The sequence below is a fragment of the Diorhabda sublineata genome, chromosome 10 (genome assembly GCF_026230105.1).
Source record: "Diorhabda sublineata isolate icDioSubl1.1 chromosome 10, icDioSubl1.1, whole genome shotgun sequence".
NCBI classification, from domain to species: domain Eukaryota; kingdom Metazoa; phylum Arthropoda; class Insecta; order Coleoptera; family Chrysomelidae; genus Diorhabda; species Diorhabda sublineata.
Genome location: NC_079483.1, coordinates 9,640,975 through 9,667,776, shown reverse-complemented (window position 1 = coordinate 9,667,776; position 26,802 = coordinate 9,640,975). Strand labels below are relative to the sequence as shown.

At 31.2% G+C, this 26,802-nt stretch overlaps 1 protein-coding gene across 1 annotated transcript in view; it reads left to right on the top strand.

The window, feature by feature from the left end:
- The window catches only part of LOC130449747 (uncharacterized), a 66,637-nt gene that overhangs the window by 36,637 nt on the left and 3,198 nt on the right, over nt 1-26,802 (top strand). The window contains exons 2-4 of the mRNA XM_056787736.1: nt 18,248-18,494; nt 18,576-18,782; nt 20,898-21,014. Of these exons, the coding sequence (XP_056643714.1) occupies nt 18,248-18,494; nt 18,576-18,782; nt 20,898-21,014 (571 nt within the window). The remainder of the gene's footprint in view (nt 1-18,247; nt 18,495-18,575; nt 18,783-20,897; nt 21,015-26,802) is intronic.

Here is a 26,802-nt window from a genome sequence, read left to right as displayed (position 1 = left end):
CCAAACACAGTTTCATCAAAATATTATAGTTTTGAAATCGTATTTAATAAATTTTGTCATTATATGAATAAATGTATGGAAAATCATGAAAACAAACACAGTTTCATCAAAATATTATAGTTTTGAAATCATATTTAATAAATTTTGTCATTATATGAACAAATGTATGAAAAATCATGAAAACAAACACAGTTTCATCAAAATATTATAGTTTTGAAATCATATTTAATAAATTTTGTCATTATATGAATAAATGTATGAAAAATCATGAAAACAAACACAGTTTCATCAAAATATTATAGTTTTGAATTCGTATTTAATAAATTTTGTCATTATATGAACAAATGTATGAAAAATCATGAAAACAAACTCAGTTTCATCAAAATATTATAGTTTTGAATTCGTATTTAATAAATTTTGTCATTATATGAACAAATGTATGAAAAATCATGAAAACAAACACAGTTTCATCAAAATATTATAGTTTTGAATTCGTATTTAATAAATTTTGTCATTATATGAATAAATGTATGAAAAATCATGAAAACAAACACAGTTTCATCAAAATATTATAGTTTTGAATTCGTATTTAATAAATTTTGTCATTATATGAACAAATGTATGAAAAATCATGAAAACAAACACAGTTTCATCAAAATATTATAGTTTTGAATTCGTATTTAATAAATTTTGTCATTATATGAACAAATGTATGAAAAATCATGAAAACAAACACAGTTTCATCAAAATATTATAGTTTTGAATTCGTATTTAATAAATTTTGTCATTATATGAACAAATGTATGAAAAATCATGAAAACAAACACAGTTTCATCAAAATATTATAGTTTTGAATTCGTATTTAATAAATTTTGTCATTATATGAATAAATGTATGAAAAATCATGAAAACAAACACAGTTTCATCAAAATATTATAGTTTTGAATTCGTATTTAATAAATTTTGTCATTATATGAACAAATGTATGAAAAATCATGAAAACAAACACAGTTTCATCAAAATATTATAGTTTTGAAATCATATTTAATAAATTTTGTCATTATATGAATAAATGTATGAAAAATCATGAAAACAAACACAGTTTCATCAAAATATTATAGTTTTGAAATCATATTTAATAAATTTTGTCATTATATGAACAAATGTATGAAAAATCATGAAAACAAACTCAGTTTCATCAAAATATTATAGTTTTGAAATCATATTTAATAAATTTTGTCATTATATGAATAAATGTATGAAAAATCATGAAAACAAACACAGTTTCATCAAAATATTATAGTTTTGAATTCGTATTTAATAAATTTTGTCATTATATGAATAAATGTATGAAAAATCATGAAAACAAACACAGTTTCATCAAAATATTATAGTTTTGAAATCGTATTTAATAAATTTTGTCATTATATGAATAAATGTATGAAAAATCATGAAAACAAACACAGTTTCATCAAAATATTATAGTTTTGAATTCGTATTTAATAAATTTTGTCATTATATGAATAAATGTATGAAAAATCATGAAAACAAACACAGTTTCATATCAAAATATTATAGTTTTGAATTCGTATTTAATAAATTTTGTCATTATATTAATAAATGTATGAAAAATCATGAAAACAAACACAGTTTCATCAAAATATTATAGTTTTGAATTCGTATTTAATAAATTTTGTCATTATATGAATAAATGTATGAAAAATCATGAAAACAAACACAGTTTCATCAAAATATTATAGTTTTGAATTCGTATTTAATAAATTTTGTCATTATATGAATAAATGTATGAAAAATCATGAAAACAAACACAGTTTCATCAAAATATTATAGTTTTGAAATCATATTTAATAAATTTTGTCATTATATGAATAAATGTATGAAAAATCATGAAAACAAACACAGTTTCATCAAAATATTATAGTTTTGAAATCGTATTTAATAAATTTTGTCATTATATGAATAAATGTATGAAAAATCATGAAAACAAACACAGTTTCATCAAAATATTATAGTTTTGAATTCGTATTTAATAAATTTTGTCATTATATGAATAAATGTATGAAAAATCATGAAAACAAACACAGTTTCATCAAAATATTATAGTTTTGAATTCGTATTTAATAAATTTTGTCATTATATGAATAAATGTATGAAAAATCATGAGAACAAACAAAGTTTCATCAAAATATTATAGTTTTGAAATCGTATTTAATAAATTTTGTCATTATATGAATAAATGTATGAAAAATCATGAAAACAAACACAGTTTCATCAAAATATTATAGTTTTGAATTCGTATTTAATAAATTTTGTCATTATATGAATAAATGTATGAAAAATCATGAAAACAAACACAGTTTCATCAAAATATTATAGTTTTGAAATCGTATTTAATAAATTTTGTCATTATATGAATAAATGTATGAAAAATCATGAAAACAAACACAGTTTCATCAAAATATTATAGTTTTGAAATCGTATTTAATAAATTTTGTCATTATATGAATAAATGTATGAAAAATCATGAAAACAAACACAGTTTCATCAAAATATTATAGTTTTGAATTCGTATTTAATAAATTTTGTCATTATATGAATAAATGTATGAAAAATCATGAAAACAAACACAGTTTCATCAAAATATTATAGTTTTGAATTCGTATTTAATAAATTTTGTCATTATATGAATAAATGTATGAAAAATCATGAGAACAAACAAAGTTTCATCAAAATATTATAGTTTTGAAATCGTATTTAATAAATTTTGTCATTATATGAATAAATGTATGAAAAATCATGAAAACAAACACAGTTTCATCAAAATATTATAGTTTTGAATTCGTATTTAATAAATTTTGTCATTATATGAATAAATGTATGAAAAATCATGAAAACAAACTCAGTTTCATCAAAATATTATAGTTTTGAATTCGTATTTAATAAATTTTGTCATTATATGAATAAATGTATGGAAAATCATGAAAACAAACACAGTTTCATCAAAATATTATAGTTTTGAAATCGTATTTAATAAATTTTGTCATTATATGAATAAATGTATGGAAAATCATGAAAACAAACACAGTTTCATCAAAATATTATAGTTTTGAAATCGTATTTAATAAATTTTGTCATTATATGAATAAATGTATGGAAAATCATGAAAACAAACACAGTTTCATCAAAATATTATAGTTTTGAAATCGTATTTAATAAATTTTGTCATTATATGAATAAATGTATGGAAAATCATGAAAACAAACACAGTTTCATCAAAATATTATAGTTTTGAATTCGTTTTCAATAAACTTTGTCATTATATGATTGACTAAAATAGAAAGAAAAATTGTAGAGCAAATTAAAAAAAAATAATTTCTTGTATGGTAGCGATTAGCTTTAATTTTGTTGTTTGTTAAATAGGAAAAGTAAGTACCATCATAATTTATTTGCGTCTACATACTTTCACTAATAAATGTTTACAGAACCATATCAGTACTAAAAAGAAAGTACTAACAACTGTTGAAGACATGTATATAAAAAAATGTATCATTAGGAAGTAATTTTTTGTCATTACATGAATGGTATTGAAAAAAAAACAATTTAAGTAAATTACAGTCTATATATACGATGTGTTCTTAAAAAGTCTTTACACTATATTAACCGAAAAGAATGCTAATAAAGGAAGTGAACAAAATATAAAACATTATGATATTTTTTTATCTGTAATAGAAAGTTAACATTAAGAACAGATTAGAGGCATTTGAGATGTGGATCTACCGAAAAAAAATTTGGGAATTCCATGAACGACAAGAAAAACTAACGAAGAAATTGTGATGAGAATAAGAACCACAGAAGAATTAATTCATACCAACAGAAACAGGATATAATGATCGCAAACATTCATTAATGGATAGAAGAATTAGAAACACGAAATTTTATACTATAAAATATTCAAAAACCATCATTTTTTTTTTCAATTTACCCAATCAAGTTTCAGTATATAAATCTGATTACTGATATTCTATCAGAACGCGCTGATACATGTTTCCCTTCAAAATTTGACTCCTCATAGAGAGACAGGATTGAAGTCGTTTACTAAGGCAATGCAGAAGGAAGTTTATCTTTCAAGATAAAAGTTTGGGTCTAAAAAATTAATCTTCAATTGGTTAAAGACTACCGTAGGTCCCCAAAAATGAACGCATATGAACAAAGTATCAGTGAATCAGAAAACAATAGTAAATATTGTTGGAAAATTAAGATTTAAAATCTATATAAGAAAAAAAACTACAGAACATATGAATTTCTAGTTTTAGTCAATACAAGGTACACAAATGCGGGTTTTATTTTGTAAAAATTACATCGTCCAAATGTTGGCCGTCACGTCGGACACATTCTTGGAACCTGGCTTCGGTATTTCTTGCCAACTCGCTGGAGAACTGCCGTCTAGATGCCATTGACTTCGCGAACGAAACTTTCTTTGTCATGGGCTTCATCACTGCAAAAGATAGTGTTCAATGTGCGAAATCGCTCCAAAATCGCCTCACAGAAATTTTTACGCATATTGTGGTCATTAGGCTTAAGCGCTTGCACAATTGAAATGGAATTTAAGATCTTTCTTCGATATTTCGTGCAGTATAGTTTTTGGAAGCCCCAAGGCAGCCGCTTTCTTCCGAACGGACTGACGCGGATTATCGCGCAAACTTGCCGCGACGAGTTCAATGTTTTCATTCGTTTTCGACGTTCTACTGGGTCCAGGTCGTGGGTTGTTTTCTACTAAACTTGTTGCTCGGAACATTCGCAACCATGATCAAATCAAATCTTCACTTGGAGCTTCGAATATTGTAACGCAAACGAAATTTTCGACTAGCAATTGCACACGCTGCCCCTTCCCCGCCCCTCCGCTCAATTGTGTCGAAGAAATTCGAAATTCTAAACATTAAAACAAAGCCTCTACCACGATGGATTCTAATGAATTCAATACATTTTTCGCCAGCATATCCGAAACTTAATATCTGAATGTCAATTTGGGTTTCAGAAACAACCATTCAGGCAATCTTGAAGGTTAACGTGTGAGCTAACTAAAGCCTTTGACTGCGTGAGATTGGACATTTTTTTGCTTAAGATGAAACACTATGGATTCCAAGGTAGAGAGTTGTAGTTGTTTCAATTTTATTTGTAAAATCGATTGCAGTACGGCAGCTACAACAACTGGGAATCTAGTATGGCATTAATGAACGAAGGAGTCCCTCAGGGTTCAGTGTTGGAACCACTACTGCTTCTACTATCGTTGATTATGAAGATGTCAGACTGTAGCTAAATCTTGGTTTGTTTCAAAAAATTTGAAATTAAACGAAGCTAAAAGCGTACAAAATAAGATTTAGTTCTGGAAAGCGAGGTACCAAAGAGGGAAATCTGTTAAATTGTTTGGAATCGAATATAAACTCACTAAGCTCAAACATTTCGTCACTGTTTTTTGTAATGAGACAATTGCGGTCCTCTATTGATAGTAACTGCTTTACGATTTACTTTGCTTTGATCCACAGTCATCTGGCTTATGGTATATGTCTATGGGGTAACTGTAGCAGAGTCCAAAGTCGAGTACATTGTCGCGAACTCTTCGCGGAATATGAAATCCTACCATTATAGATACGAGATAAGACAACTCATTCTGAAGTTGATAGTTTACCACCAGAGGTACGGGTAGACTAATTGTACCATTTTTTAGACTACATCAAACAAAACATAACAAATTTGACGTTAGATGGTATAACAAGTTTCTAGAGTTAATAACTAACGATAAGAACAAATAAACCATGTACAAAATTGGAAATTAACAATTTAGCTAACTAACCATGAAATTAGTGGCACCAATCTTTTGCTAGAATCAGAGTAATTGCCACACATGCTCGGAACTGCGATCGCAGCGCCTGCCACTGTTTAAAATAGGAAAAAAATTTATAATGTGAATTCAATTCAATGAATTGATAGGTATCGGTAGACAAAACATCGATGTTTTTTCATTTAGTAAACATCGGTAGACAAAACATCGATGTTTTTTCATTTAGTGAACATCGATGGTTGATAATCGTCGGAAGAAAATCATTGATGTTTTGAAACATCGATGTTTTCCTAAAAGAACAAAAAAGGAATAAAAAAAACAATTGAGATCATATTTTCATGAAAATATGAAAAAAACATTGTAAATTAACTGATTTTTCTGTTTGTAAATTAACTGATTTTGCGTAATAGCTGATAGGTAAATACAAGTTTTGGTTTTTCTAAAATTCATTGGTAAAGAAAATCCTGAAATTAATTTTTAAAGTCGAAAACGAAACCCAATTATTTTTAATGTGTATTTAGCTGTATTACCTAATTAAAAATTATCTGTAATTTTTTACTCATTTTAAAACAAAAATAATTAGGAGAAAAACAAGGTTATGACCTTCAAAACAAATTTTATTAAAAAGAGATCAATTTTACAATTTAAGTAGTAATAACATAATTAAAAACAAAAAAAAAACAATATAGAACAATTGATCAATTAATATTAAAAAGATAAACATTTTGAAATAAAAATATTGGGTATTAATATTTGAATAGTAGGGTAAGTGTCCTTCTTCATTTTCCAGAAAGCCAAAGGGTTTTTTTTTATTACCAAAACATCGATGTTGAATCAAAGCTATCGATAACTGCAAAACATCGAAAGAAAATCATCGATTGAAAAAACATCGATGTTTCGTGAAACCATCGATGTTTAAATAACATCGAACCATCGATATCCGTCCCTACAATTCATATAACTGACGTACTGGAAGGAAAATATGTTTGTAAAATCAGCTTTATTTGATGTTATTTAAACAGAATAACTTATTTGTGAAACAGCTAGTGTTCGACATATTTAAATATCTATAATAGGATGACTGAATAACAAACAATTATTTATTGACAGCAATAATATGTCGAATGTCCTTTATCTTCACGGATCGTACAGGAAATTGATGCAACTTAAACGGTTACCCACACGCCGATTAATAAACTATTAAAACGGCAATCACGTATTCATTTCCGTCAAACGATGACACATACACGAGTCTTCGATACCAAAATTAACTTTTTGCAATGAACTTTATGGCTCACATTGATATGTAGTGGCAGAAATGACGTTAACAATAAAATTATCGTCCAATTGCTCGTATTATTTGTTTGCATTGTTGAGCAATTACGAGGGTAGTTTAATTAGAAACTCACACTTTCAATGGACCAAATAAATAATAGTCGCTTGGCGGAAAATCGGAATATTTTACGAGGTGAATACGATCTGGCGTTATCTTGCAACACCTACGGATTGAAATATCGCGTTATTTTGATCTGTAGACAGGTTTCATCGTGTTTTTTGGAGGTTACTTTAATAGCGTTTCCAGTTCAATGTTCAGTGAGAAAATGAACCGCAACTACTCCTCTCGTGTTCCAGGTACACGGTACACAATACCTTTCACACTTACCTTCTCTTTAAACTTCGTCTTTGGTGTATATTTGGTAAAATAAATTTTCTTTCTCTTCATACCGCTGTAGGAGACTCAAAATTCAAAAGTCTTGGTACCCATTAGTGATTGGTCACTCATACACGACTAGTTCTACCGGAAATCGAGTGTAACTTTGTTATTTTAAATAGAACTCCCTGTATATTAATACATTTTTGAAATATACGTAAAATTTTAGTAAACTTTTGTCTAAAAACTTTTTTGAAAAATGAATACTTTTTGAGTTATTAATTTTTTTGTAAAAAATTTGACGCTTATAAATTATTTTTTTACGAGAATACCCTTGAAAATATGAAAATGGTTTCCATTCGGTTGCGTTTAGCAAGGTCAGACGTATTTGAATCTAAGTTGAAAAATTTTTGATTCTATACAGGGTGTGTATAAAAAGTGTTCAAAGTTTAACTTCATAAATATCAAATTTATTCATTTTTTTCTATTTTAATACATTCGGGGCAAAAAAATGAGGCAAATAAGGAAGTATAAATGAATTTTCCTCATTTTTTACCCCTGAATGCATTAAAATAGAAAAGACCGGGATTCTATTTAAAAAAATAAATAAATTTGATATTTATGAAGTTAAACTTTGAACACTTTTTATACACACCCTGTATGAATTGAAAAAAATTTTCAACATAGATTCAAATACGTCTAACATTGCTAAAAGCAACCGAGAAGAAACCATTTTCATATATTCAAGGGTATCTTCGTAAAAAATTACTTTATAAGGGTCTGCCACAGTCAAATTTTTTTACAAAAAACGGAATAACTCAAAAAGTATGCATTTTTCGAAAAAAGTTTTTAGACAAAAGTATACTAATACTTTACGTAGATTTCTAAAATATATTAATATACAGGGTGGTCTATTTAAAATAACAAAGTTACAGTCGACTTCCGGTAGAACCGGAAATCGGCCATCTTTGAAAATATGTTAATTAAAAATATCGTATCCAAAAACCCAAACGTAGAAATTTTCATGATTTTACTACAAGTATTTTGCTATATACAGATAGTTTTAACTCGTCGTATAGTAACATTTTTTTAATAGCGATCAAGTGAATGATTCCTAAAGTTGAGATTAATTTGTAAGCTGTTCAACTACCGGAAACCGATTATCTATCGGAATAACACACAACAAGACACCCTGTTTATTGTATTTATACGGAAAATTGCAAATTAGTGGCACGCCACCATTTAATTATGATTCGATTCATTTATTTTCGAATTGGCTGTTTCCTTAAAATTGCTCAAGTTATTTCTCATTAGTCGTCTGATTTGAATTGAAATAAAAAAATTTCTGTATTGTATTGCGGTATTATGTAAGCCTTTGTGTTCAAAGGAAGTAAAATTCTATGTTTCGATACGTACCAAATATAAATCGTTAGAACTTCGGTGCGTCGAATTGCTATGAAAACTAAGTAGAAAGATACAATAGTACATAATAATCGATCAATAATTCGATTCTCAGGGATTCATGTCATATAAATGTAATCGATAGTTTGTTTACGAAGCGATTCATATAATAGTTCGGGGGCAGACACCCATTTATTGTCAATCATTTTATATCGACTGATAATTTGTAAAATACTTGAAATAATTATATTATAAATCACTGTAAATGTCCCAACCATTTTTGTTCATATATATTCGATTCGTTCATCACATATAATCGATTCATTTACATCCGCTGCATATGGATTCGATTTCTAACGATTCAATTCATGTAGATTCCGTTCCTACCATTTTTATTCATATATATTCGATTCATTTATCATATATAATCGATTCATTTACATCCGCTGCATATGGATTCGATTTCTAACGATTCAATTCTTGTAGATTCCGTTCCTACCATGTTTATTCATATATATTCGATTCATTTATCATATATAATCGATTCATTTACATCCGCTGCATATGGATTCGATTTCTAACGATTCAATTCATGTAGATTCCGTTCCTACCATTTTTATTCATATATATTCGATTCATTTATCATATATAATCGATTCATTTACATCCGTTGCATATGGATTCGATTTCTAACGATTCAATTCATGTAGATTCCGTTCCTACCATTTTTATTCATATATATTCGATTCATTTATCATATATAATCGATTCATTTACATCCGCTGCATATGGATTCGATTTCTAACGATTCAATTCATGTAGATTCCGTTCCTACCATGTTTATTCATATATATTCGATTCATTTATCATATATAATCGATTCATTTACATCCGCTGCATATGGATTCGATTTCTAACGATTCAATTCATGTAGATTCCGTTCCTACCATTTTTATTCATATATATTCGATTCATTTATCATATATAATCGATTCATTTACATCCGTTGCTTATGGATTCGATTTCTAACGATTCAATTCATGTAGATTCCGTTCCTACCATTTTTATTCATATATATTCGATTCATTTATCATATATAATCGATTCATTTACATCCGTTGCATATGGATTCGATTTCTAACGATTCAATTCATGTAGATTCCGTTCCTACCATTTTTATTCATATATATTCGATTCATTTATCATATATAATCGATTCATTTACATCCGTTGCATATGGATTCGATTTCTATCGATTCAATTCATGTAGATTCCGTTCCTACCATTTTTATTCATATATATTCGATTCATTTATCATATATAATCGATTCATTTACATCCGCTGCATATGGATTCGATTTCTAACGATTCAATTCATGTAGATTCCGTTCCTACCATTTTTATTCATATATAATCGATTCGTTTATCATATATAATCGATTCATTTAGATCCTTCCAAATGTTGGAAAAATTTTAAACGCAAATAACTTGAAAATTAAGAGGAATTCGAAAAAACCTGCCATAACAAAAAATGTAGAGCACAAAATTTTCTACAAAAAAGGTCTCCAGTAATTTTTTGCTATGTTCACCCGTCATTTCTCTAGGAGGTTGTTAGTTTTAAATAAAATAATCGACCATTTTTATTTATCACATCTGGTATGTAGGTTGTAGTGATTCTTTTCTAACTACTCATCAATTAATATACATTTTCGTACCACGCTGTATACTGTAGTGAAGTTTATTACTTCATGAAATAGGTAATTTGAAACATCATAAGTGTTAAAAATATTTTGTTATATAAACATATATATTAGTACAGGCAAATTTGGCGATTTTGAGCTGAAATCTTAAATTAAATTGGGCAGTTTTAGGATACTAAATAAGTCTAGCAACTTTTAACAATATTACGGGCATGGATTTTCAAAAATTTGTGACTTGAAACTCAAAATAATTTTTGAAACTCGAGTATCTCAAAAACGATGAAGAATTCGAAAAAAGTTGCCGTAACAAAAAATGTTTAGTACAAAATTCTCTACCAAAAAGTATTACAGATATTTATTCCTAACCTCAAAATTTTCACCTTAAAATGGGTTTATACACACAAAAATATTTTGAATCACGAATAACTCGAAAACTACGTAAAATTCGAAAAAAGGTACCAAAACTAAAACTGTACAGCACAAAATTCTCTACAGATTGGTCTCTAAGCATTTTTTCCTAACCTCTAAATTTTCGCCGTGAAATGGGTTCATGTAATCAAAAACATTTTGAATTGCAGATAATTCGAAAACTACGAGGATTTCCACACAAACTACCGGGACAAAAAATTTAAAGCTCAATATTCTGTACAAAAATGGTTTAAATTTTTTCCTAACCTCAAAATTTCCATTAAAAAATGGGTTTAAACGCTCAAAAATATATTGAATCGCGAATAACTCGAAAACTACGTAGAATTCGAAAAAAGCGCAGGGACAAAAAATGTACAGCACAAAATTCTGTATTGATTGGTCTTCAAGCATTTTTTCCTAACCTCTAAATTTTCGCCGTGAAATGGGTTCATGTACTCAAAAACATTTTGAATTGCAGATAATTCGAAAACTACGAGGATTTCCACACAAACTACCAGGACAAAAAATTTAAAGCTCAATATTCTGTACAAAAATGGTTTAAATTTTTTCCTAACCTCAAAATTTCCATTAAAAAATGGGTTTGAACGCTCAAAAATATTTTGAATCGCGAATAACTCGAAAACTACGTAGAATTCGAAAAAAGCGCAGGGACAAAAAATGTACAGCACAAAATTCTGTATTGATTGGTCTTCAAGCATTTTTTCCTAACCTCTAAATTTTCGCCGTGAAATGGGTTCATGTACTCAAAAACATTTTGAATTGCAGATAATTCGAAAACTACGAGGATTTCCACACAAACTACCGGGACAAAAAATTTAAAGCTCAATATTCTGTACAAAAATGGTTTAAATTTTTTCCTAACCTCAAAATTTCCATTAAAAAATGGGTTTAAACGCTCAAAAATATATTGAATCGCGAATAACTCGAAAACTACGTAGAATTCGAAAAAAGCGCAGGGACAAAAAATGTACAGCACAAAATTCTGTATTGATTGGTCTTCAAGCATTTTTTCCTAACCTCTAAATTTTCGCCGTGAAATGGGTTCATGTACTCAAAAACATTTTGAATTGCAGATAATTCGAAAACTACGAGGATTTCCACACAAACTACCGGGACAAAAAATTTAAAGCTCAATATTCTGTACAAAAATGGTTTAAATTTTTTCCTAACCTCAAAATTTCCATTAAAAAATGGGTTTAAACGCTCAAAAATATATTGAATCGCGAATAACTCGAAAACTACGTAGAATTCGAAAAAAGCGCAGGGACAAAAAATGTACAGCACAAAATTCTGTATTGATTGGTCTTCAAGCATTTTTTCCTAACCTCTAAATTTTCGCCGTGAAATGGGTTCATGTACTCAAAAACATTTTGAATTGCAGATAATTCGAAAACTACGAGGATTTCCACACAAACTACCGGGACAAAAAATTTAAAGCTCAATATTCTGTACAAAAATGGTTTAAATTTTTTCCTAACCTCAAAATTTCCATTAAAAAATGGGTTTGAACGCTCAAAAATATTTTGAATCGCGAATAACTCGAAAACTACGTAGAATTCGAAAAAAGCGCAGGGACAAAAAATGTACAGCACAAAATTCTGTATTGATTGGTCTTCAAGCATTTTTTCCTAACCTCTAAATTTTCGCCGTGAAATGGGTTCATGTACTCAAAAACATTTTGAATTGCAGATAATTCGAAAACTACGAGGATTTCCACACAAACTACCGGGACAAAAAATTTAAAGCTCAATATTCTGTACAAAAATGGTTTAAATTTTTTCCTAACCTCAAAATTTCCATTAAAAAATGGGTTTGAACGCTCAAAAATATTTTGAATCGCGAATAACTCGAAAACTACGTGGAATTCGAAAAAAAGTGTTGGAACAAAAAGTGTACAGCTCAAAATTCTGTATTGATTGGTATTCAAGCATTTTTTCCTAATCTCAAATTTTTCACCGTGAAATGGGTTCATGTACTCAAAAACATTTTGAATTGCAGATAATTCGAAAACTACGAGGATTCCCACACAAACTACCGGGACAAAAAATTTAAAGCTCAATATTCTGTACAAAAATGGTTTAAATTTTTTCCTAACCTCAAAATTTCCATTAAAAAATGGGTTTGAACGCTTAAAAATATTTTGAATCGCGAATAACTCGAAAACTACGTGGAATTCGAAAAAAAGTGTTGGAACAAAAAGTGTACAGCTCAAAATTCTGTATTGATTGGTATTCAAGCATTTTTTCCTAATCTCAAATTTTTCACCGTGAAATGGGTTCATGCACTTCAAGTGCTTATGTGGGCAATATACCTCTTCATCTCGCAAGATTTTCGAAAATTTCCCAAATCGAAAATTATGCTAGTTTAGCCGAGTTCAAAATAGAGATTTAACCATCATTATGCATTTTGATTTTTTTAAAACCGGAGATTAACTCAGAAATAGTGGCTCCAACGAAAAAATAACTGCAGACCTTTTTTGTAGAAAATTTTCTACTCTACATTTTTTGTTTGGGCAGTTTTTTTCGAATTCCTCTTAGTTTTCGAGTTATTCACGTTGTAAATTTTTTTTGAGTTACAACTTCCAAAATTTCGAAAACCCGTCAGAAATCAGAAGCGCCCAATTTAATTTCGGGCTTAATACTATTTTACCTGTACTATATACAAATTTTCTTTGATGAAATTTAATGTAGATGCAACTTTACACGATTTTAATTACTCAATTGCTGGGTGTTGCTGCTCTTATAAAATATAATTAAAAGCAGTAAGCGTACAGCTGTTGTTTCTTTATTTAACCCCTGTGATCTCAACAATCCTAGAACTTGTTTTTCATTCTCATTGAAAAGAAATATACGTAGTACGGTCCATGAGTTCTCATTAAAGAAGAATAAATACCATATCAAGTCAAAAACCTTCAGTCTCTGAAGACGATAACTTGGTTATCGAAACGCGCGTCAGACAGTGTAATAGTGTTTCGCTGGCGACGATAATATTCAGAAGATGACCCACGTGGGGCAGGTACACAACAATCTAAACAGGCAGCTTTAAAAACAATATCAAAAATGACAAAAATAACAGTAGAGTGAGCCTCTGTCAGGTACCTAGACACTACGAAGTAGAAAGCCACTCTGAAGTAGATAAACTTGCTAAACTAATAGACAGTAACAGTTCTAATACCCATAAAATCGTTGAAAGACATCATTGACACGGAAATCAGTCCAATATTTCGATATATGATCATATAGAAGTGATTACACGATGTCCACAGCGATTTGGACAAGGATCGAGATATTAAGATGCTTGAAGAAGTCTATCCAGAAGACTATTCGCTGTACAGTTGGTACCAGACTGCAGAAATTGGGCCACAACGGACAACTAGAGATTATAACCAGGAAGAAGAGGCGATCAAGTTTCTGCTTCACATTAGCGAAAAAACGACGTCAGATGCTGGAGGACGACGCAACAAAAAACAACAGAATTAGAAATAGAAAAAGTAAAACACTTTATTCTGGAGTGGAATAGCTTAAAAATGATAAAAAAAACTATAAGAGAGTGATTAACTAGTTGACTAAGTTTTAAATTTTGGAAAATAAAGGATCTCAAGCCTTTTAACCACGATTAATGTAGATGTCTTGTTTCTACGTACATAAACATAAAATCAAATGTGTAGAATATGTTTCGGAAGCTTTTGTTTAGTTTTTATTATGTCTTGAATTCGAATTTGATGTATAAAATGCATAAAAAGGCACAACCTATGATTTAATTTTGATTTATGATTCCTTTTTGACAGAGTCTTGTCAATATTCTCTATCAGTCCCTCCTGGTGGTTTTGAGAACGTTATGAGTGTTCGGGTATAGCTACATCGACGAGAAGAACTGAATTGACTCTTCTATCGACCACTACGATGTCAGGTTTAATATTTGTCACCTATCTATCGATGATAATGAACCTGTAGTACTACTACAGTCTAAAATTGTCATTTTCGAATACCTTCTGCAGCTGGTACATGTAATACGGTGTATACGTAGTGAGAAGACCGAACTTGTTGGCTAGTTTCTGGTGGATGATGTTGCACACTTCCTGAAATTGTCAGATTGAGTGTTCGGATCTATCATAACATTTTCTTGCAATTATTCGTGTTAATAACTTAATCCTGGATAGCTATCAACATACGGCTGGTTGAGATCTTGATGATGTCTACCGTTTAGTGCCTTGATCGCTGTTCAGCTTCTCGGTGTCCAATACTATATTTAAGTCAGATTATGGCGATGCGAGGTTGTAATCCTCAACTGCCTTGGATATAATCCGATGAAAAGTTGATTTCCTATGAAAGAATTCACGTAGTTTCATTACCTGTCGATAGTGCAGGCTAAGAAGGTCGATAAAACCTCTCTCAACCTTCTTTTCGGGGTAATGTTTTTCTAATAATGGATTACTTCGGGTGGTGGCTGTTGTCTTTCGTCATCATTGTTCGTGTCAACCTCTAAATACCCTCCAGCTCTGTTTTCGTCCATTCCAAAACAGGCTAGCCATAGTTGTTGATTTCCTGGACCAAGTTTCCTGCATTTAATTGAGTCTTCATAAGTGCCTTCACTCTTTTGGTGTATTGATCCTGGATTTTAACTTTTGCCCGCTTGTGGTCCTGTAACTTGTCCTAACAGGTCCTAACCTGCACTTGGACATTGATCATTGACTGATTGGACCGATTTGAAGATGTAAGTTCGTTTATTACCATCCCTTTATCATTGTTGAAAGGAAACTTACAAAAGTTGGATATGGATTTTGTAAATCTTCAAGACCTCCACAAAACCAGGAATGAGGTACACTATCAAACGCTTTCTTATAATCCACGAAAACAGTGTGTATATTCCGGTGATGTCTTCTTGTATCTAAACTTCGTGAATGTCAATTTATAGTAAAAACTAGATTTTTATTATAAAAGAGACCAATTAACTCCAATTGGATTTTCAACAATGTATTATAGACAAATGCGAAGATTAGAAATTTATAATGGACACATTATTCTAACATCCAGATGTGCGGCATCAATTAAAGCCATTATACATAAAAAGATATGGATAAAAAAGTCATGAAAGTCGTATTTCCTTCCGGGACACCAGATAAATTCGTTAAATTACTTTAGATAAACTTTTACAGACCAATTAAAATCCATTTACATTTGTTTATAATAATTAACCATAGAGATAATATTTATTCATATAATTGCGTTGACATTAAGATAGTTTAAACAATATTATTATTATTATTGTAATTTCATTGTGACGTTAGTAAAATACATCGAATGAACATTAAAATAAACATTTGATTTTATGCTTTATACAACGCTGGATTCTTCAGTATCACAGCAAGAAAGGGGGACACAATAAATCCTTTGGGTCGTGGTGTATACGAGACCCCAAATCTATATATACATACAAACATAATTTATTCAAAGTTAGATAAAAAACAAGCCTAATATACAAGGGGTTGTTATTTCGAGTATTTCTATCCAATGTTCATAATCAATGTTACTGAAAAGAACAAAAAATGTTGTTTTTTGTCGATGTTGTATTGTTTTTGGTTTCTTTTAATGTTAATGGTGTTAATTCTTTAGTCAAAAACAGCGCTGAACTCAAGATCGAACCATCGAAATATATCAAAGTGGCAAGTTGAAACTTTGTATATTTTTTTTTGAGACTTGTCACTGACACGTTCATAAAAATTTTTGCGATGCACTCAACAAAGAAAACACGAACATTTTAGCTCCATACATTTTTCCCGGTGATATTCAATAAGTTTGATAACCTTTTTATAATAGGAATCGTCATGTTTCTCATAACAATTATTAACACCTCTTCATTGTTGGAAAATCTTTGACTACCTAGATATTTTTTCAAGCCTGGGAACAGAAAATAATCCGAGGGGTCTGAATATGGCCAATATAGTGCATGAGGTAGCAATTCAAACTTTAATTAATTAATTTTGGCCATTGCAATAACTGACGTGTGAGCTGGTGCATTATCTTGAAAAAACACTTTCTTCTTAGCCAAATGTGGCCGTTTTTGCTCTTCTTCTTCGCTCAAACGTTGCAATAATACTTTTTTAAAATAGTCAATGAAACGTGCATCCCAAAAAACCGACGCCATGATCTTGTCTACATATGGAACAATCTTTAGAGCCGGTTATCTCTTTTCAGTCCAAGTGATGGATCCACGTTTCATCCATAGTTATAAAAATTCGGAATTATTTCTGTGAAACATTGCCAAAGATTCAAAAACTCTAGGGAAACATTTTCACGACGCTGTTGTTCCATTCTGAGCTAATCCGGCATCTACATCTTTCTCAAGTCCAAATTTGCAGTTAATATGCGATGTACCGCACTTTTGGAAATGCCTACCATGTTTGCTAGCCCGCGCGACAATCATCGAGAGATTTTCTTCAACATTTCTGGAATCGTCACCTCATTTGGTCCACCACTGTGTTGCTGATCTTCGCAATTCGTACGGTCTCGTTTAAACTGTGCTACCATATATTGATAACGAAGGAGTAGTCACACCTAGAATAGAATCTAGCTCCTCTTTTATATTGGTTGGACTAAGGCCGTCTTTAGGTCATCCTCGTATGAGACCAAGAACTCATGAATATTCATTCATACCGCGTCGTTAAAAAACAAAAAAAAAAGATAATTAAAAGAAAATGAAGCAATTGTACTCTACATAACTTAGAAAGTAGTCTTAACAAGTTACGACATGTTTAAATTGAGGCGTAGGAGTTACAACATTACTAAGAGACGCTTTGTGGTATTGAGAATTTTGGATTTTGCAATAATCGTGTACACGCGATTCTACACTCGCTTTTATTTAAGCCGGTACCACACGATGCGTCGAATGCTTCCAATGATGGTCGCTGGGATGATTGGGCGCATCGTGTGGTCGTAGTGCGCATGTCATTCGAAGAATGTTTTGTTTACATTGGATCGTTGACCGTGAAAAATCCGTATTTTGACCCGCGTCACAGAAACTCCCAACATTGGAGAGGTTTCAGTCGTACGTTGAAACGCGAATCGTGTAATACCGGCTTTATAGTGTAACCTAAGGTCTTTTTTTGCGCGTGTCATGGACAAAGTGGAAGTAGACGAGTGGTATACGTCTTCTAAACGTATTCTAAATATTTTTGCCGGTAATGACGTAAATTTTTATTTGTTACAGTCACTTCTTCCCAGTTTCGGTAAGGAGTCGGCACATGTGATAAAAAGGGGCCTGATGTGGCAACAACGCGACAAATTATTCAGCAGATGGAAGGAACGATACTTTATCCTCACGAGGGACTATTTGCATGTATTTCGGAGGGCTTCGGGATCAGATCGCATATCAGAGATGGGGCAATTTTTATTCAAAGTTAAACTAATCGATATCATCAAAATAGAATGGGAAAATAAAAAGAATTACAGCACGGGTGAGTAATCAAAAAACAGGAAAAACTCATTTTTTTATTAAATTTTTGATTACGCTCTATTTCCGAACCATTTATTTTTAGTTGCTTTAATTCTTGGCCGAGATGGAAAAATTTATCTACGATCTGCTGAAGGACTCGAAGACTGGTTTGAAATTTTAGAAGAGTGTATGCTTACCAGCAAAGAGAGAAGACAAGCACTGAGGTATTCGCATAATGATCATAACAAATCGAGGGATAATAATAACATACCAAATCTAGATGAATGGATAGCTTCTCGTCAAAAAATTGGTAAGCGAAATAAACCGAAACTTAGCACGTTACTCTCAAGGACGAAACCCACTAGCAACACGCCACTCCACGTCACGCCATGTGTCGAATACGTTTTAACATTTAATCCAATTGTCTACGTCAGCCCACCACACGTGGGACGATACAAAATTCTCAGGTGTAACCGACACGTGTTAAGACGTGTGAATGTCCCTCTGGGATTAATACATGAAAAGCACCGTGTTTTCCACGATTTTTGTTCATTTTATGGACCCAAAATCTTCTTTTTTTTTTGCTGTGCAAAACTACAGCCACAGCTGCACATTCTTCTAAAAAGGTCCCTAAACGAACTACTCTATAGCGCTCTCCATGACGTACTCGAAGCTACTGAAAATTTTTCTATTTAACAAACTCACACAACATTGTACCACGTTAACCGATGTCGCATAGTGCGAGGTGGCGTGGCGTGGCGTGTTGCTAGTGGTTTTCGAAGCTCTACTCTTCTCTGTAGCTATCTCTTCAAACAAGAGGGGGGGGGAGAATGGGAAACTTATGAGAAAAACCTGTAAGTCCGGTTCTGCTTAGTCGATTTTTATAAACTTGATGTTGATTGAAAGACCTTTGATCCAGAAATAAAAAATATATGAATCCTAAGCAATTCAATCAGAAACGTGATTGCTAGAGGACGTTGTTTCATATAAACAAGAATCTCAATTACTCAAACCTCGATAACGTATCCTTTCCAATCGAAGTCTAAAATTACTTATATTTAAAATACAAATCTTCTATAACTAAAACTTGCAGTTTGTAGTAAAGTTGTAACGACGTCAACCTTTTTAACTTCATTCATCTACCAATGGGTTATTTTGAATCAATTTGCAAAAAAGATTCCCTGCAGATCCTTATTATTGTCCATTGTTTACACTTATCTACCAAATGGCTTCAAATATAAACAATAGACTAAAGTCTAAGTACAGTAACTTATTTGTATCAGTAGCTTTTAGCCTTCGTTCTCACAATCGATTATATTCCACTAATCTTCGTATTTGGATTCCATTTGTAGATTTAACTATTGATAATGTCTCCATATTTCGATAATGAACAACTATTATATGTTATTTTTTCACCAAAATCACTTTTAACTCTAGTTTTATACAAAATACGGACATAAACCTTCCGAAAATTACTTTTAAATTAAAATTAACAAAGCTGTGAAATTATTTATATACAATATATACAATAATCGCTCAATTACCTTCAGATTTCACTAATCCCAAGAAAAAAACTTGAAAATTCCAATTAAATAACACATTAGATAATCCTGAAACTTTCATTGCGACATTTTTCGGTTTTTAACGTACATCGCGGACATTTTCGACCGATAATTTTCTACGGCTTTCGTCGTGGATTAAACCAACAGAAAAGTGCAACTCGCTTCGACTTTTGGTGATGAAGAACTATTTTGAGGCACCGGGTTTCGCTGGTTTTCCGAACTTAATCTTTGTCGCTACAGGATGTACTTCGTAAAGGTCGCTGTGCCAAAAAACATCGATGCTATCCGTAAACTCATATTGCAAGATCATCATGTGACATACCGTGAGATTGAAGCATATTTGGGCATTAATTCTACTCGTATATACTCGATATTGTATGAAAATTTAGCTGTAAAAAAGATTTGTTCGCGTTGGATACCGCATAATTTGACAATCGTCAATCGTGGTGCTTCAAAAGATGTCTATAAGATCGTGACAGGATCTATGCATATAAATCCAAAATTAAACAACAATCGATTGTATAAGTCTTTCAAATCGAACCAAATCAAACAAAAGTTGTAAAGTAATTGGTCTCTTGGTTTTTCTGAATAGCTGGACATACCGCCGCTTAGAGCAACTTAGAACGGTCAATTCTGAATGGTACACCAGAAGTGTTTGTCTGAAGTGTCAGGAAAACCAATCGCAGAAGACGAATCATCTTCCGCCACGACAATGCCAGCTTTCACATAACAAACAAACAACCCTCGTACTCTGAGCTGTCAATTTCTCGATACACACTGTAGCAGACAAATTAAATGTTTTTTTTTATAATTACGTGCCAACGTTTATTCGCAATGTATCCATAAAAAGTATTTCGTTTCAGATTTAGGACGATTAGTATCAGAAAGTATGAATTCAAGGCAAGAAACGGTCAGAAGACGGTTGAGGCCACAACCCGAAGACGATTGGATACCTCCACCTCTAGATAACCGTTTATCTCGTAAGTTTTATTATTTTAATATACAGAAATTTAATTATAATTACATAAATTAAACAATGTAGGAAATTATGAATCTCACCTGAAATAGAAACTCCGTTATTTGTTTGTTAATAACGTAATAGTTATTTAATTTTAAACACTAACCTTTCACTTTAATTACTTTACGTTTTATACATGAAACATTTTTTAATTGCATCGCTTCCTCTTCTACCGCTTCAATGAGATAGAAAGAGAGAAAGATCCGTCGGAAAATTTTTATGTTCAATAACGAAAATTTGTTATAGGGGGAGGGTTTATTTGAGTTTGCCCCGATATAGGAACTGCTCCTCTACACGGCTGGGTAGTGGTGGTTGCGAGAGGTTGTCCTTTTCTTTTTTGTAGGTTTTTTATTGTTTTTTGAAAATTTTATGTTTTCTTTTTATTTATTTTAAATGGGGGACGTGCAGGTACAGTTGCGGCTGCATTATTCTTCATCTGCGGTCATTTGGCATCGGCGCAAAAAACTTGCAACACCGACGATCCTTTATAAATACTTTAATTTTAATTTATTGAAAAAAATTAATAAAATTCAAGCTTTTATTCAGTGGAGGGATCGTGGGCGAGAATGCCATATGAGGGCCGTTTTTTGTTCAAACTCCGATAGGCTGTAAATAACAAACAAGTTCATATAAAACAATAATAAGAGATTGAGACATTTGTCATATCTGTGGACAAGCTTTTCAATACCCTCTTCAAAGAAAGTTGCCGCCAATGAGATAAATTAGAGTACAAAACAGACCTTGAAACTTCTAGAAATTTCATAGACAGAACAGTAATGGCGAATCTGCTGTTTTCCATCTGTCAACACATCATTACGGCCATCTTTTAAACTTTCAACACCATTCACGCACAACACCATCAATCATGAAGTTTTCCCCATACACACGACTCATTCTCCGATGGATTTCTGCAGTATTATTGCCTTCAGCCTGTAGAAAACGAATCACACTTCACGCATTTATAATGGCGGACGTGTTTACGTGGCTGTGGCACAACGCCGACTGATGCCTGAACGTCAACAATGACGGAGTGTGTAGTGAGAGAGCTCCGTCAGCACGGAGCAATCGGAGGTGGAACAAAAAATGGCCCTCGTATTGTTATCATGTAAATTTATTAGAAGAATTCCGGTTCAGCTCAAGATATAGTTCAATTTAAAATATCAACTTCAGAATGGATTCAAGTAAACATAATTATCTTTGGACTCACATTGGAATGTTTTCCTTCGAATTCAATATTCAAAACACAAGATAATTCATTGTTTATCGATAATTTCACATGAAAATATAACTCGTAGTAGAATCTATTCAAAATTGTAAACCCGGCAACGTAGCACTGTTTACGTAAATAATTTGAATATGGTGACTAAATCAGTAGTTATTTATCTATGTCACTAAAATTTTACAACCAACAAATACGTTTAGTAGTAAAGTACAAAATGTAAAACATTAAAAACTTGTATTATCTTTTTTTTTAACATAATATATTAGAGAAGTCAAATCGAAACAATACGAGGGTCATCCGATAAATTTTTCAACAATAAAGTACTTAATGATAGTTTTTTAGTCGGTGTATTGGTCTGTTCCTTTGAAACTTCAAAAAGTTCTTTCGAAAACAATTCCATTAACTTTTAAAAAAATCAAGTTTAAGAAAAATGAGAAGTTTATTAAAAATAACATCCTCCAAACGTAAACCGTTGCGCTTATTGTTTAATTGTACGAGGGAAGTGGATTAGTTAGCGTAAACTTTAGGTTTGACATAACTCCACAGGAAAAACTCTATAGGTGTTAAATCGGAACTGCGCGGAAGCCAAATTATGTCACCTCTAATGAAAATCAATTTGCCAGGAAAATTTCCAGCAACTCGTGGCAGAGATTTATTGGAAGCGTGTGTAGTTGCTTCGTCTTGCTAAAACCATGTTCTTTGGTTATAATTACAGTTACGGCACGTCTAACATTTGCACATAAAGATCCGATTCACTGTAACTTTCCGCCCCCTTTCATCTTCTTCGAGAAACTAAAAGTTTTAAATTTCTTGCGCTGAGGTCACAGTCCATACCTTGTTGACTCATCTATTAAGATAAAAGCGAGCTTCATCCGAAAACTATCTGTTGGTAAACGTTGGAAAGCGCCCGATCATACAGTTTACAAAATCAATCCTTCAACTAGTATCCTGAGGCAACAATTCTTGCACGGAACTGAATTTTGTGAATTTGCAGCCCCAAATCTTTATGTGAAAAGCGAAATTATATCAATGAACGCGCGCTTGAAGCAACAGCAGACTTTCGAGTCAGGCTCGTCACGAACAGACCGAGTAACACAGTCTACGTATTCGACCGTTCTAGAAGACCTCGAACGCCTAGATTTTGGTTTATCCAGTATCGATCCGATCTCTTCAACTCACTTTCCAATTAGTCGAGCGCCTAGTACTACATTTGAGTTACGAATATTACAGAATTTTCTACGCGTTACTGCTCGCACAACGCTCCATAGCGAGTAAATTCCCAGATCGATTGACATATCTCCCGCGTCCCTCTGAATCGTTGCGCTCACGCTATAATCTATACAAGGTGGACTTTCTTTTGAGACACCTTGTATAATATAACAAAAAAATACGTTTTTGAAATGATTTACAATAGAAACATTTTTTTTTCATCTAGTATCCTCCAATTTAATAGCCAAAAAGTTTTATTAGTTAATTTTCTCTTTATATTCATAACTAGTCTCGATGTAACATAACCTAGCTTTTCAAAAATAGCGTCGCTATTTTGGTCCATATCTATGATATTTTTTCTATCAATTTTTCGTTTGATTTTTGTATTGCTTTCTATGTACTTTGATTATAAAGTGACTGTGCGTATTAGGCACTTATTACTTTAATATTTTATTTATAATTACGACAATTAGAAAAATTCCAATCACTTTATAGTAAATTTTTTTTTACAATCTCTACGGTTCGTTCAACAAAAAGAAAGTGGTAATAATTTTTAAATAACCTCGTACTAACGCTTTCTAAATAATCTAAGCGGTACGTTTAAAATTTTTTTATGGGTAACACTATAGAAATGAATCTCCTTTTCTCTGCCATTATGTATACATTGATTTATCTCAATAGTCAATTTGTCCTTCTCTTTTCCCTATTATGTTTTTGTTTTTTATGATTGAAACGATCTAAATGATTTTGTAGTTTTTCAATAATTTTTCGACGAAAGATAAAGTTTATCAAAATTTTGATAAAGACTTTTAAAAAACTATTTTTAAAACAGAAGAGACCTAAAATCATAAACATTGATATATCAAAAAGTCTAAGAAATAAAAAATTTAAAAAAATTTGTCACGAAAATACAATATAAAATAGAAAAATTAAAAAAATAATTAGAACACCACTGGATTTAAAATAAATCTTCAATGATTAATGACTTATTGTTTCTTACTAAGTTTGCACTTTGTAACAAAAAGTATTATTCATGACATCTTAATTATTTTGAAAGTGATGTACAGGGTGATTTTAAGTCGAAGCTCCAAAAATATCTAATGCAATAAAAAAACAAAATATTTCTAAATTTAAATAGTTTTCTCCTAAATTAATCCCTTAGGTAAAATGTTTGTTATATTATTTTCTTATATTTTCAACTGAATTTGCTATTATAGTTCTTCCAATATCAATTGCAGATTATAAAAACCCTCGCCGACAATTTTTTTTGATCTACCATAGGCGTAGATACCTCATTTTATAAATTTATCATTTTTATAAATATGTATCTGAATATTAAATTATAAAACGTAAATAGACGAGTAAAATGGGTTTACCTGTAAGGGAGTTTGGTTTAAACAGGATACCAGACATGAACTGTGCCCGTTTTGTACCCCATTCGTCTATTAGAACTTCAGTAGTCTTCTATGCCATGAGTATTTATGAAATATTGATTGCTCCTCGTACAACTGTCTTCTGCAATTGATATCGGACGAATTACACCAACCATTTTATCTTCTGTGTGACAGCCAACTAGCAGGGAAATCAAATTTACCAACAGAAAATCAAAAGGTTCTATAAGTGGTCCAATCAATCAGCTGATCTAACTGAAACTTGTTTAGTATTAAACCAAAAGTAACTAGGTTTCTCCCTAGAATCGCAACTTTAAGGTAATAGAAATGGCGTCAAATCGATAACGATGCAATCTTTGATAAATCGATCAGTTGGATTTCATCTGCGCATGCTTGTAACATAAAGATATAGAGAGAGTTACATTTATGGGGAATAAAGACAGAATGATATACAGATGTTCTCTCTCTCTCTCTCTCTCTCTATCAACAGTCTCTATATATTTAATATCAACTCAATGACTTGTAGTCAAGATTTTTTGCGGGTCTGATAATGAATCAGTTTGGGAACGGTTCGCATGCGCAGTAAAATTCGATTACTAATTGATACGCAATCGATTATTTTAACCCGCAATCGATTATTTTGACATTTTTGCCTCATGTCAAGCTGCCATAAGAACTAAAATGTTGTTGTACGAAAAATTTACTTTCGGGAAATTCGTTTATTATAAATAAGTGGTTTAATTGTATAATTTTCATATTTTTCTGTATCAAAAATAATATAGTTTGAACAAAAAGTGGATTTTCACGGTTTTGAGGTTAAGTTTAATTGTGGTTATGCAATAACTAAAGTAAATAAATAAAGACTATAAATTTAATGAATATTTTATACCAGATAATTAATATTTCAAATAATTCTTGGTTATAGTATGTGACTTGGTGATTAAGACATTCTTCAGACGATAACCATGAGTTTCTATTGATACAAATGAATTCTGAAGTACTTAATAGATTTTTTGATGGTTAAATTAAATTCTAGAGAAATTCGTTTATCTCAATATTTAAACGAAAATAATCGAAGAGTAGAGGATTCAATTTCTAATGAAATGTAATCTACATTCAAAGTTGCAAATTTTTTGTTTCAAAGTCGTTATGCTAAGATGATTTTACATTGCAAATGAATATGAAATATTGTTTTATAATATTTAGTGGTTTACCTTCATGAAATGTGATGGTCAAATGCTTTTCTCAGAGTAACAAAATATTGTGATGGTAAACTAGCTTAAAGTATCGTATACAAACTTCACGCAAAGATGTCTCGGTACAAAAAGTTTAAATCACAAGTTTTTGCGTTTCATAGGGGTAACTAGGGCTAAACTTAAATCATAAACACCGAATAAATAATCCACAGTTGGAAAATAATGAACAAATCAATCGGTACTTGCAAGTTTTAACGTGTCGCACTTATAGACAACGTATAAAGTCTTATAAAGTAGACAAATAATGCATACTACGAAGATGGTCCCATAAGTACCTGGCCCAACAAAAAAACACAAAAATTTTGGAAAAAAATATATTTATTTTTCAACCTTTTAGATCTTTACACTTTTCCCAGCGATGTTCAATAAGTTAGATATCCTTTTTATAATAGGAATCGTTAGACTCCTCAAAACAGCCATTAGCTCTTCATTGTTGGAAAATCTTAGACCACGGAGCCATTTTTTCAAGTCTGAAACCAGAAAATAATCCGAGGTGGCTAAATCTAGCAAATAGGGTGCAATTCAAACTTCAATTCATAAATTTTGGATGTTGCAATAACGGATGTGTGAGCTGGTGCATGGTCTAAATGAAACAACACTTTCCTCTTAGTCAAATGCGGCCGTTTTTGCTACATTTCTCCGCTCAAACGTTGCAATAATACTCGCCATTGA